General features: G+C 34.4%; 1 protein-coding gene across 1 annotated transcript in view; it reads left to right on the top strand.

Annotated features, from left to right (window-relative positions):
- Nucleotides 1-14761, top strand: part of FBXL17 (F-box and leucine rich repeat protein 17) — a 297712-nt gene that overhangs the window by 71838 nt on the left and 211113 nt on the right. Inside the window, exon 5 of the mRNA XM_059833826.1 lies at nt 12100-12207. Coding sequence (XP_059689809.1) covers nt 12100-12207 — 108 coding nt within the window. The remainder of the gene's footprint in view (nt 1-12099; nt 12208-14761) is intronic.

Below are 14761 nucleotides of genomic sequence, written 5' to 3'. Positions count from 1 at the left end.
AATATTAAATCACATCCTCTTCCTATTAGTGTTTTCATCATGTCTGATGCATTTCAAGATTTTAACTACTTCGTGATTTAAAACTGATTCTGCTTCAGATTGATAGAAATGTCGGTGTACTACTTGATCAGACTGCTGTAACAGTGGTTTATTTTAAATGAAATTAGTTGTAATGCATGCAGTTCAGCAAGGAAAAAATTATAAATAAAAATCTCTTCCTATTGCTTCTAGTTATTAGGTGTTTCCTTTTAATGATCGTTCTGTTGTGTGAAGATCATTTATGAATCAACGCAAAAACATTTCAGTTTCTATGCAGTCTTTCTCACTTTCACTGATGGTAAGCTCATGGTACATTTCCTGAGTTCATCTGAACTTGTGATTCCTATCTGTTCTGAATACACGTGCTTAGAAAAATATGTCTGCTTCAGTTAGGATTTGGATTCTGGCTTTACCTGTTTTTTGTAGGCTAGAATAGTATGGAGTATTCTAAATTTTTCATTAATGAAACTTGAAGACTTCTAGTACTCAGATTGAGCAGGATGAATAAGCATTACTTGATAAGCATGAATAAGCATTCAGTAATACCTAATAACCTGTCTGTTAGCCAGTAATAAAGATATAATACCATGTCTGTTAACCTATATTACAAGAAACTTTTTTCCTGCACAAATAATTCATCCTTTTTTCTTTTTTAGAAGGACTTCTCATAGGGAGAATATAATTTCATTTTAACACCTTGAAACGTCAGAAGGAAATCTGCAAGGCTGGTTAAAATTTTGAAGTTCTCTGTCCTTCCTACGAGATGCATTACAGTAAATTCAGCCAGTAACCTTGTTTGTATCTGAAATTTGAGTGACATTCTGTGTGTTGTTTTCTTGTTTGTTTTAAAATAATGGCATATATTGTGTAGTAAGTGTGTTACCCAAGAAGGCTAATCTGTAAATTTGTTTGAGCAAGGTGTAAATATTTTAAGAAGCTCTTGTGGTACCCCAGTGAATGGTAATGTCCAGTAAATAATTTATATTTTTTGTGAGCTTTGCTATCGAAAGCTGTTTTTAGATATTACATACAGAATCATTTAATATTTTTCAATAAAACACCTTCTCCCTTTTCTCCTTATGGAGTAAATTTATTAAAGTATGGAAGAGGAAGAACACTTAATTATGAGATTACTTTCTTTGACCTATGCAGTTGTAATCATAGTTCTGCTGTCTTCATGTTATCTTGTATTTATTGCAATGTGTAGGAAATTCTCTCATTTTGTTTCTTCTTCTGTTTCCTGTATGACATGGGAGAACTTTGACCAGTTAAGGAGCCTATGCTTCATGTTGAAAAGCATAATTTGCAATATAAGACTTTTTCCTCCCCCCCGTAATGCATGTATTTATCCAATTATTTGTAACATATGGTGACTGTATGCTTCAAATAGAACCCACATAATCAGAATTGAACAGTTCCCTGAATTGAATTTGTTTTGGTGGATTGGGCAGACAGAACTTTTGCACCCGTGACCTAGAAAATTTTGGGAAAATTTGTCTTTCCATGCTTGTGAAAGAGGAGGAGGTGATGAATCTGTAAATAGTGTCTATGGAATGCCATAGGATGGAAATGTCTTGAAGGTGGGTTGCGAGAAAGGTTTTGGTATTTGTGCCCACTTCCACTTTCTGCAGTAGCAAAGTTTAGATATTTGCTGGTGGCAACCTTACCTATTATATTACAGCTGATGATATCAGCTTTGTGATGTCATACCGTATTTCAGTTGTGTAGTTTTATGTATGGCTAGTATGAGTAGATCTAACTTAAAAAACCAAGGTTAGTTGCATGAAAATCAGATGCAAATGCTATGATTTCTTTAGTGGTTTTCATGGTATAGAATGTACTATGTGTATACATTACATTATATTTTCAACTGCTACAAGAGTTTTCCTGCTTATTAAAATTACGTGGTATCTCTGAAACTCAAAGAAAAGTTTTAAACAGGAGTTGTGTAATTCTCTAGTTGTACTAAATGTTCTGTCTAATTTTTTTAAGAGAAAATGTTCACATTATTTTAAAATATTTCCTTTTCAGTCATATTTAGTAACTCTTACAATAAACATGTGATACCAAGGGATATATCCTATTTTTCCTCTTAAGATTTCTGGATGATTTTGAAGGCATGAGTAAATACCAGATATTTGTTGTCTCTGTGTGCATATTAGCCTTAGAGGTTACAATGCCTGTGTTACCACTGTCATATGTATTAATGCTATGTAGGTGTTACAAGCCTGTATTATTGATTGCACTGCATACTAGGAATATACTTACATGTTGGCAAGATGTAGGGATTTGGGGGTTTGGTTAGATATATCACTCTTTTTGTCAGTGTTTTGGCTTGCTTGCTTCAGTTTGTTTGTCCCTTTGTTTCACTGAGGAAACTTCTTTAGATGTAGTGAAAAATCTGGCAAATGTTTATCTCTACAGCATACCACAATGATGCATATAGTAAGTTTTTGTAGAAGGAGAGTTACAGTACGTTCGTACTGCTCTGTTGCTTTGTTAATGTACAACAGCTTTAACATGTGAAAATCTGTTGGAAACAAATATTTCGGAGTTGATATTGTGTGATAGTACTGAGAGTGTTGCCTAAGATGGTATTTAAGTTTCTTACCTGAAATAAAAATTTTGAGGGAATAATAGATTAGTTTTGCCCATGACAATTATCTGACAACAGAGCAAACTTACGCTATGGTTATGATGGTGCTTTTAATGAAAGGAACATGGAGTTGTCAGATTCTTGACTAAGAAAACTGAAACGGTTTATTTGAACAGGGAGGAGGCCCTCAGAAGGTAACCAGAGTAATGAAAAAAAATGAAACAGTTAATGTTTCTGATGTGTGTCAATGACAATGTTCTTGGAATAACGCAAAAGGAAGTAGACTAACAGTGTTTAATAGTTGGCAGGCATAATGACCTAAGTAGCTGAAGGGTTGTGTGTGGACAAGGCCTCCTGTATTTCTGAACATTAACAATGCTCTTCTGGGTCTGTTTTAGAGGGGAAAGAGTGTGAGCACAAAGCAGTTGTTACGTGAATGTGTACTGTAAAATAATCATCCAGTAAAAAGATAAATGTGCTAGAGTACATAACTTTAATGGGAATGTGTAAGATCAAATTGCATAGGTGAAGTGAAAATAAAAGTTATTTTCTTTACAAAAAGATTTTAAATGGGAACGACATCTGTTCTGTTAGGGTGAACAATAACACTGTTGAATAAACTGGATTTTTGTGTTGTTCTTCTGCTCATAATGCAGAATAGGAAATATGCTTGTATAGCTGTGAGGGCATTAAAAGGGGAGATAATGCAGAGTCATCTTCTGTCACAAAGGGATTAATATTTGATTCCTATGCTTCTTACACAAGGAGAAGAGATTAATTGGCTAGACCAATAAACCATGGACCTATTTTGCAGTTATATGGAAATATTTTTTTCTTTGCATTCAGAATGATAGTAAATGAAAATCCTTGATATGTATTTCTTAGCATGTGGACACACCAGTCTTTTTGATTCAGTATTATGAATAAAAAAGGATGGTCAGAATATTATTTTTAATTTTTAGATATTATTGTGCGTTCTTCTGTCTAAAAAATACACTGAGCAACACTTAGTTTTGCCATAACTTTTTGTGAGGATACAGTATTCCTGATGTGTCGTTCTCATTACGTAATTTGTAATACAATGGCGCTATCTGTCTGCAAATAAGTGTATGTTTTTTTGAATTTTTCTGACATTTTAATGGTTATCAGGTTATGTATACATGCTGTTTGATGAAAGATGTAGAATTTGGTTTGGAAGCAGTGTTTTGCTAATCCAAAGTAAACATGTTTTGATAATACATTTTGTCTTTTAGTAGGAGGTCAATATTTTATAAGCTGAAGAATTGTTTTTACAATTTTATTTGCATTTTGCAGCAAACAAATTAGGGTGCGCTGATAGCCTTGTTCAATATAAGTACATTCAAACTATATTAAACTGTTAGTTAATGAGAATTGAAGATACTTTATACTGAGAACTGAGATTTGTTTTTTAACCCAGACATTTAAACCAGTTTGAAGATAGTGGTTGTCTATAGTTATTTATTATTTCAAACTGAATATGTTCCATGTGTGTTGTTTTGTTTACTATTAATCAATTCACAGGATAAAATAGATGAAAATAGGAAGAGAAACTAATCTGTTTTGATGGCTGTATCATCAGTAATGAGAAGAGAATAAAACTAAGCAGTGATACTCTGTGCTACAGAAATGGAAGGAGGCCTTTGTATTGCCCTTAACCAAGCTACTTAGAGTTCTATACTAAAAATTATGTTTGAATTAGGAAGAGTTTGTATGGGCTTGTACTATTAGCAAGATAAAACAGGAACACCGTTCTTCATAGCCAGTTGTTCAGTCCTCTCAAAAATGAGGAAGATACGTTAAATCCAAATGCATTCTAAAAGGATACCTGATGAAGTTATGATTCCCTTAAGTTGAGTATTCAACTGAGTATACTGCAAAACTGTTTGGGTTTTTTTTTGTACTTACGGTATCTTAAAGTAGTTCATGTTACCAGAATGTAGTTCATGAGGCCAGCTGGTAAATAGAACATAAAATAAAATACTCCTTTCAAATATTTACATTAGTCCTTACACTATTGTCTATCTTTTCCTCTCGTTTCGTGGGCAGATAGTGTTACTAACTAACTCCTGATCTAATGTGTAAGGATGAAGGAAAGGTTAGCAATGCAATCCTCTTAACTTTTTCTCCTCTCAAATGTGAAGGTGGCGTAGCGTAGTGTTGCACAGAGCCTCATCAAGAGAGTACATTCTGATGAGGTCTGAGGTAGCCAGGGGTGCACAGACCAGAAACTCCAGGTGGATGTCACATTCTCATCACAAAGTAAGACAGCCACAGAGTTAGTGCTTCACAGATAGAAGGCAGCCAGCACATAAGGAGTCCTGCCAGACCCAGTTCTGCATTTTGGGATGCTGCTTCAGGCAGCTAAGGCCTCCTCTGAGTCCATAATTATTGTATTAGTCTTGTGTGCTGTGAATTGTTGATTCTGATGGAATAGTTCATATTGTAAGGTTTGCTTTAGAATACAGGCTCTGCCTCTGTATTTCATGTTTACATTTCAGCTTAAATGGTGAGAGACCCATTTCAAGAAACAAGTTTCTAAAATAAATTAACATTTAAAAATTAAGTTGATCTTAAAATACTGTAGAATAATTTTTGTTTTGTTTTCCTTGTTTGTAAAAAGTCGCTTAAATCAATGGATTAAGTCATCCCTTTCAGTTAATAATGAAACAAGTTTTACCTCTATTAGTAAGCGGCAGTGTTCTATTTTATGAAAGACTGCACAATTGTTCTGTATAAAGATCTTTTTTATAATGACAAGAAACCAATCAAAGCTTATAAACCCAGATTGTGAAAAGATTGAAGATGTAGGCTACACTTTACAAATATATATTAAAAAATGGGGATAATTTCCTTTTCAGTTAGATTGTTTCCTTCAAAGATGAAGGAATAGAAATATTTATATTTATCTATTTTGGGTGCTTATAGAAGTTGGCAGGACTTCTTAAATCTTCCCTTTCTACTGCAAGTTAAATCTGACAGTTGTTGAATTTCTTTTGTGATTTAGCAAATGGTTACATTTATCCATATATTTTGCTGAATGTGAAGAAATATGTAGTTTGTCCAATGGCAGTTAATTAAGATAAACCTTGTCTTGCTGCTGTTCACTAGTTAAATTTGAGTGTCCTGAAAACTTGAGCATGATGACAGATTATCCGTGCATTATTTTTATCAGTGTTCTGCAATTGCAGTACGGCGTCATGAATTAAATGCATCTTTGCCAATTATAATTACTTTGTTACAGCTTTTATTACAAATACCATTTAAGTTGATGCTTGTGGAAAGCAGACAATGTATCGCTACTACTGAATAGGGAAGGTGTTTTCACATTTACGTTTGAAATAAATCTTGTAAACATAAACTTCCTTTTATCAGGATTTGTGTGTGTCTGTAAGATACGTTTATGCCATATTCTCATTTAATTTAAAATGAGTTGTTTTATATTCATGGACAACCAAATAGTATAACCTATTTCTAATAAATTGTATTATTAGAAGAAGGTTATGAACTGATGCTAATGAGTGCCCTGGCATATTTTGTGGGACCTTAGGATTAAATTTGTAAGTAAATACTCTGAGTATTGCAGCCTCCTGTAGAAATGAATTTAAAAATGAAATTGAATTTGTATTTGAATTCAAAAGTGGTTAAATTAAAACAATATGCTTATTTCTTACTCATTGGACTAGAGAGGTATGTGTAATCTTAAGTGTATGTTTTAGTTTAATAGTGTAAAATTTACTAGTATTTAACTTCCAGTGTAATATTGTAATCTCTGTTTGACCCTCTGTTAAAAGCAATTTTAAAAGTGTTAGACAAAAGAGAGACATCATCTTTCCCTGTGTGACAAAGAGGGGTCATCTGATCATAATTCTTTGCAATGACTAGCATTTATTTCCATCCTCACTCTTTGACAAAGTGCAATAAATTCAACAACTTTTACCTTGCATCATGGCAAGCTGTTGGTGGTTATATGTTAGTACAGAGGTAGCCATGCAAATTTTAAGCTAAGCAGGAAGGACCTATGTAAACACACACCTGTAGTCAGGCAGTTTCTCACAACTATTTCATTGCTGTGATTTTTTTTTTTTTTTTTTTTAATTTATTTAATGATACTTGGTGTCTTTCCTGCTGACAGAACAGTGGTAGCCTGGCTGCCTTTGTTTACAGTACATACAGATATTTCTGTATATGAGTAATGTTGTTGCTTTACATTTCTTTTTTTGTATGTATGGCATCCTTGTGTGTGTAATTGAGCTGACCTGTAAGCTGGTGAGCTGAGCTAGTTCAGGATAAATGCCTTTGCTCTGTGTGATTTGCCTGTATCTTGTGAAATGAATGCATTTCAGGAGTTTTGGTAAAAAAGAGTAAAACAAAGTTATGCCGGAGGTTAGCCTAACTGCACATTACGGTCAGTTACGGCATGCAAGGATTTCAGGGAAAACAGACAAGGGAAAATGCACATTGTTTGATTATGTGATATAAAACACAGTATTGGAGGGCCTGGCCACACGCTTCACTCAGGGCAGATTTCTGAGTGGGTTCTGTCTGTGCCTTAGTCTGTAGTGCATAGTAATGCACAGGTAAGGCAAGAAGGTTTTAGGACTGAATTAGCAGATGAGCTTTTTGTAAGCCTATCTCTTTTCAAACCTAAAACTGAATTTTAGTAAGTCCTCCCTGACCCTTCCTTTCTTCCTGTGCTGCCCCAAAATAAGTATGGTTAAGCTGGTGTCTGACCAAGACAGGTAAAGACTTGCAGAGTAAGGAATTGGGAGAAAAGGGGTTTCTTCTACCGTTAGTGATGACTTCTGCAGTAGAGACTTACATGTTACGTTCGTGGCAGACTGACTCTCTACTTAACTGAGAGCATATTTTACTCTGGCAGAGTTTATCCTGCTAGGTGTCTGTCTTCTGAAGAATATTTTGCATATCTTGCAAACTTTCATTTATGTATTTTACATGGAAAAAGTTGCATATTAGGATCTACTTACATTGCAGTGCACCTGTTTAAATAAGAGAACGTGATGTTCATTCTGTGCCAGTTACTATTTATATCCCTATGTCTTTTGCAGTTATTTCTGTTCGAGCTTCTGTAAGATTTTATTAATTGCAAGGCTTTTTAGGTGGAATTTAAGTGGCTTGTATTGTTGTACGTCAAACTTCCTTTTTGAATTATCATCTTTGCTTCAGAGCTGTTCCTTTTTGCTCCTTCAATTATCGTATAGAACATAAAATAAACTAATACTGATAGAATCTAATTCAGAATAGTCAAAATGTTGAATTTCTGTAAAACAATGCAGAACTGGAATTTCTGTATCGTAGGCTGCAATACATAAAAAGAAAATGATTAAACTGTATCTCACTTACCATAGATCTTTTTAATAGGAGCAAAATCTGTGCCATTAGTTCCAGACCAGCTATTTCCCATTCACAATGCTTTAGTGCATAGCTTATAAATCTGTCCTCATCATCCTATATTACTTTTTCAAAGGAAGACTAACATCAAGCAAGGAAGGATAAATGAAAGTCAATGAAGGTCGACTAGACAATCCAATTATTTAAGATTCTTGGAAGAACAGTACCGTGATCTATAAAAGAATTGGGTGTGAATTTCTCTATCTTTGTTGACAAGGGTCATTTCTGTACAACTGCAGTATATTACTATGGTAATCTGTTTCTATATTATGCTAGTGTAATTTATTTGTAAAGTATGTCTGAATGTCAGTTGTTTATACCCTAAAATATTGTTAGTTTGTAGAAGCCATGTTTATAATACACATTTCGTGTACACATGTACCTGTTCTATCTCCTGAGTGGTGAAGAGGCCTTTGAGGAAAATGTAACTTACATATTGTATTATGAAGAGACAGTATTAACACTGCATAATCACTGCATACATGCCATTGCTAATTTTCTAAGCATTTTTTTCATCAATCACTTATTTTTCATTAATTCTGCAGAACAGGCCATCTCTTGGGATCATAAAACACATTCATACAATAAAAGAGGTTACTATTTCTGGCATTTATTTACAGTAGAGATAGTGATCTGACCTGCATGTTTGAGTTTAAATATAAAAGTTCAAGTATTCAAGTATGTATATAAACCATCTGTGCTATACACTGCGGATGATAAAATAGAAGAAAGTCTAATCAAGAAGAATAATAGTTGTTTTCAGTCTTAGAAACTTACTTTAAATTTAGCTTTGTTGTTTCTATTTCAGATCTGTCTGAAACTTACTTACCTTTTTTCTCCCTTATACAGATAGGTCTAATGAAAAATAATACTTCTGCATAGAAACCTTGTTCTATTATTTTTTTTGCGCCATATATAAGTAAGGACAGACGGGATTCAGTTATCAATTATTTTTACTGAAGACTAGGTAATTGTACTTGACTATAATGCTACACATATGTTTATAAATAAATGCCAAACTATTACATGTTCTTACTCTCCCCCACCCCTGCAAAAAGGAGAACAAAAAGACCTAATATAAATAATTTTTTTACCCTTTTATCACATATTTAATCTACAGGTGTTTTGATCTCATATTTCTATACATAGTATCTTATTCTCATTTTATGAGAAGCCATTCTTGTGAAATTGCAAGAGTGTGTGTGTGTATGTGTGTATAGAAATATGTATGTATATTTTCCTTCCCAACTAATACAATCACAGGAATGTGCGGTCATGTGTTAAGAGTAGTACCAAAAAGAATATCAATTGTCCTTTATTACAGGCTGGCTGGGTGGGGCTCATGTTTTTAAAATACCAATTGCTATAAATGACATAGGGTCTGAAAAAGAAGTAATATATTCCTAGATACTGGTATGGGAAAGAATGCTGACTGTGAGATTACAGTGCTGGTCAAGAAAATTTTTGCAATGTTTCCCAATAAAACTTCAAGTCAGCCTTTGCAGGTGGTGGAGTTTTGTTGGCTGACAGCAAAGGATGGGATCTGTTATTGAACCGAGCTTAAAGACAGCAACAGGTTCAATGCACTGGTATTGTATTTATAAGTCAAGATTTAAGAACAGTAATTGCTATTTGCAGTAGCAAAATGTCTGTCTAAAGTGATGAGTTCTACTACTGTAATTGTAAAGCCTATTCAGGTAATGTCATACTACTTTTGACAGATTGTAAATAGTTTTTCTAAACCTGGAAAATAATGAGGCTTGCATGGCATACAGAGGTAATGAAGAATATTTTTCTGACTAGATAGATGCTACATATCTAATGAGTATTGAAAAGGTTCACTCTAATCTGTAAACTGTTTAATAACAGATTATGACTATTACCAAAACTGTTTTTTTCACAATTTTTGTTTAGAATGCAGAAAATTCAACAGTATCAACAGAAAATATTTTAAGACATAGTAATGTTATTATTTGCATTCAAAACACCATTTTTTTAAGTCTTCATGCACCCAAATATCAGCTATATGTAAGAAATTATTTGTATTTTAAAGTTTTAAGCTCTGTGGTGAATTTGTGATGTTAGGCATTTATGCTATTGATTTTTCATTACTACATTTTCTTGCTAGTTAGGGCAAACCTGTCTGCCACAATCATACTCTAATCCTCTGTAGAGAGAGGAGGGTAAGATTGTAACAGCGTCCTTCTCTTAGACTGTTAGCTTAAACAGAGGGTTTAGTTTATCTTCTACAGAGAAGATAAACTCCCCCCCCCCCTCCCCAACTGAGGCGCTGGTAGAATGCTAAATAGTGCAGATCTCTAAGTCTTTGACTTCTGATAGTATTTCTCAAAGGGTTTTAGTAGTGAATATCTTACAATTCCCAAATAGTTGGTGTGGCTGTCCTCAGCTGAGAGAAGTGTGCAAAAATAAAAATGTAAAATCTTGTCAGATCAAAATCAAAGAAGAAATTTCTTACTACACTGGGTTTTTTTGTTCAAGTAGGCAGACCTGAGACATGGGTCTATGCAGATATGACATGATCTCTACCCAATTTGTGATTGAATCTGTTCAGCTGACCCTTTTCCCCTTCCTTTTGACCTGTTTTCAGTTTCATTGGCTTCTAAATACACAACCCCCAAAGGCTTGCCTTTTATTTGGCCATGTGCAACAATAAAAATCTTTGCTCACTGAGAAATTGTTGCTTTGAGAGAGCTGCATTAGACCTATAACGATATTCAGTAACCCCAAACCAATATAGCTTGTATGTGGTGTTTGTACCTATAATCTTATGGGCCTCCCTTATCTCAGGCTAACTTTTCAGAAATCGTTTTGCCAGTCTTCACCAAGGTCACCATATGCTGCCAGTGTGCAGTTAAGTGCCACGTTAGTCAGGCAAGTTGGAACTGTGGATAAATGTGATGCACAGCAGGAATAATGTTCCTATGTATGTGTTCACCTGAGCCTCAGTTGTGGACAAGATATTTCAAAACTTGTTTTGCTTCTGAGTTTTGTGATAACAAGAAGATATCCTTATAAACCCAGAATGTCCTTGGCATTCAGGATTTATGATTCCAGACACAGTGAGACATTCCTGAACAGTTTGACTGGAAAATACTGGTTTTGTCCCAAAATTGATAGAGTTTTGCATTACTGTCATTTTCACGGGGAATATATACTTCTCAGGAAAAAAAACCCAAACTTGTTTAAGGGAAGATATGCAGGTATCTTAAGTGTACCCATGTCAATATTATATTCTTCAGAAAGTTCACAAAATGTTGTCCTTTTGATATTTAGTTTACCTATAAAGCATTACATTTATGCAATGAATTGTGTTTCATAGTTATTAAATTTTGTTAGACAAGCTTAACTATAAAGAGAAAAATAGTTGTAGAAATAAATAATATTTACCCTAATAAACTAGGTAACGTCTCCATTCAACTGATAACTGACACAATGATATATTACCATGAGATACAAGTCTGATGTGGGAAACAAATGTAATACTATCTTTAAGTTAAAATCATCAATTGCTTTGTTTTTACTAAAAATGCTTAGAAAAGGAATATAAACTTAAGATATAACACAATTCAAATTCTGTGCAGAGTCAATGATGGGTATAGGATGAGTCTGCAGGATGGCAGTGACATGAATTTGTTAGTATTTTCATGTTTGTATATAGTTTATGAGAATAATGGATAGAGTGGTCTCTTGGGTTATTTGCAGATAAACAGGATGACAAGAATATTTGAATTTGTGGCCACCATTCTCTCTTTTCTTCCATTTCTTCTCCTTCTCTTCCAAGAAGATGATCCTCCTTTGCGAAAGATCATATTTTTCCTTCCTTTTCATGCACATATATAGATGTGTGTGCATACCCGATGTTTTCTCTCCACTCTTGAAATAAATAATAGTAGTGATAATAATAATAAAAGTATTAATGAGCAGCTTGCCAATGTGTAGAGAAACTGATTAGACTTTATTAAGTATGTGCTCATATCACCTATTCAACTATTACTTGTATATCTTTTCTGCAGGTGACAGATCAGTCAGTGAAAGCTTTTGCTGAACATTGTCCTGAGCTGCAGTATGTTGGTTTTATGGGCTGCTCTGTTACATCAAAAGGAGTCATTCACCTCACCAATGTAAGTATTGTAACTACTTTTAGCTAGTCATTAGTGTGTTTGACTATTGCCAAACTGTAAGTATCAGCCAGGCTAAGTTTATACATATGATGAATAACACTGTCATGGATAGAAACATGACAAGATAAATAAACTGCATTATCTGAGCAGACACATTCAGATTTCCCTGTGTAAAAACACTGTAGCAAAAACATATTCAAGGGATGATACTTGTTCTTGGAAACAATAATACTGTTGAGGTCAAAAGTCTTTAAAATGCCTAGTTACACCAGATTCCATTGCAAACAGAACAAAATCCTGTAATTGGAAGTGCAAAATTCTTAGTGCAAGAGATTTAGACAGACCCCTTACTGCAACAGTATATCCCCTATGCACATACATTTTGCATATTTCCATCTTTATATTTTAACATAGTGTGACAGATACATTTTATTTCCTTTCGTTTTTCTTTTATGTAAGAGGTGTGATGTGTGGGAGAACTAACTTGAGTGAACCCATAGAAAATAATGGAAGCATTCAATAGAATGAATGACTTGAACGAGGTGGACAAACAGCATATTAATTAAAATTCATAACTGAAAGTAAATTTAGAGATCATGCAAACATCAGGGAGAACAGAGGAAAAATGCATCTGGAATAGACAGATTAGTATTTTTACAGCCAAGTTTTTTTTAAAGAGTTCAAATGGAAAAATGGCACTTCTTATAACTCGTAAAGATGACTGTAGGAATGGGTATTGAATACGAAAAGTTCTGGTAAACATAAAAATGGTTAAAGAGATCTTGAAGTAGCAAGTGGAGAGCATACTTAAAAAAACCAGACACACGCCTGAAGAAAATACTTTCTTTTTTTTGGTGCACCTGTGCAACCCTCTTGTTATACAGAACCATTCAGAGTATCTGTAAAGTATTTTCATCCGTTTAGGTCAGCTCAGTAGCTGAAGATACAGAAGAATTGAAAACATTTTGGAACACATGCAAAAAGAAATAAGCCAGAAAAATTAATTTGCATGGTAAAGTTATAGCACCTCAAAGGATGCAATTTGGAAAGGACTCTGTGTATTGAAATGATGTGTAAAAAGGGCATATATCTGTGGGAAAGATAAATAATGCAATAATTTTCATGTCCTGTGAAAACTATATATGTTTAACTATAGGTTATATTTATATGCACAACATAAACATAGGTGGTACATAATTTAGAAATCTGACATAGACAGGTTATGTAGTCCAAGGATTTGTGGGAACTCCCACACAGATAGCTTTTCAGGTGCATGCTTTGGTTACTGCATTTTTCTGGCCTAGATTTATTAAGTATTTAATAGATGTCTTATCCTTTAACCAAATGACTTTATCATCCCATGTATTTGATTAAAGAAAAGTCAAGATCTTGATTTTTTTCTTATTAACAATTAGTTCTGATTTTCATGTGGTTTAATTATAATAAATTATTAGGAAATCCTGATTTACATGGGAGTGATACTGTTGTACATAGTCCTTCAGAAAATATCTAGGAGGCTGCTTTGTCGCAAATTTGGAAAAAGTCATATGGGATAAGTAATTGGTGCACGTGCTTTTTGTTGGGACTTGAGAGTTGGGGATTCTGGTTTCCTTCCCTCAAGCTGTATCTATAGAAACTTTCTGTAAGCTATTAATACTGCAAAGACAGTGACGTGATAACACTGAACATTAGGAGTTGTTCAGCCTGGAGAAGAGAAGGCTCCAGGGAGACCTTATTGCGGCCTTTCAATGCTTAAAGGGGGCTTATGAGAAAGGTGGGGATGGATTTTTTTTTTTTTTAGCAGAGCCTGTTGCAATAAGACAAGGGCTAATAGTTGTAAACTGAAAGATGGTAGATTCAGGCTAGGTGTAAGGAAGAAATGTTTTACAGTGAAGGGTGGTGAAGTACTGGGACAGGTTGCCCAGAGAGGTGGTAGATGCCCCATCCCTGGAAACATTCAAGGTCAGGTTGGATGCAGCTCTGAGCAACATGATCTAGTTGAAGATGTCCCTGCTCATTGCAGGTGGGTTGGCCTAGATGATCGTTAAATGTCCCTTCCAACACAAACTATTCTATGATTCTGTGATATGACATCTTTTGTGAGGTTTGCTAAGTATTCTTTCACATATGAGTGACTTCTTGTGCACAATAACAAGGTTGGGGTTTTTTCACATTTATTGCTACTTTTAGCTTTGGTATATATGCATGTAATATAGGCAGGTGGGATGATGCCATATAATGAGGCGAAAAAGAGCAAATAAGAGATTTTCCCAGTCATACAGTGACTGGGAAATTGTATTGAAATTCAGGGTTCTTTACTCTGAAGCTATTGACAAGTGATACCTGTTTAATCTTGCTGCAGTAGTGTTTCTACCTGGCTTCTCTGGCAGGTGTTACTTCCTGGTAGTACAGCAGGGAATTTTAACTAAAACTCTGAATTGCACTGAAGCATCTGGCACAGACACATGTTCCATTTCTACAGTTCTTTGGAGGAAATAAGCTCCAGCAGGGAGTTAAATCTCTGGGGAGTAGTAACGTGATCTTTAACTGCTGC

This window comes from Gavia stellata, chromosome Z, assembly GCF_030936135.1.
Source record: "Gavia stellata isolate bGavSte3 chromosome Z, bGavSte3.hap2, whole genome shotgun sequence".
In the NCBI taxonomy this organism is placed as follows: domain Eukaryota; kingdom Metazoa; phylum Chordata; class Aves; order Gaviiformes; family Gaviidae; genus Gavia; species Gavia stellata.
Note: the sequence above shows the minus strand (reverse complement) of the source record. Positions and strands in the feature narration are given on the sequence as shown.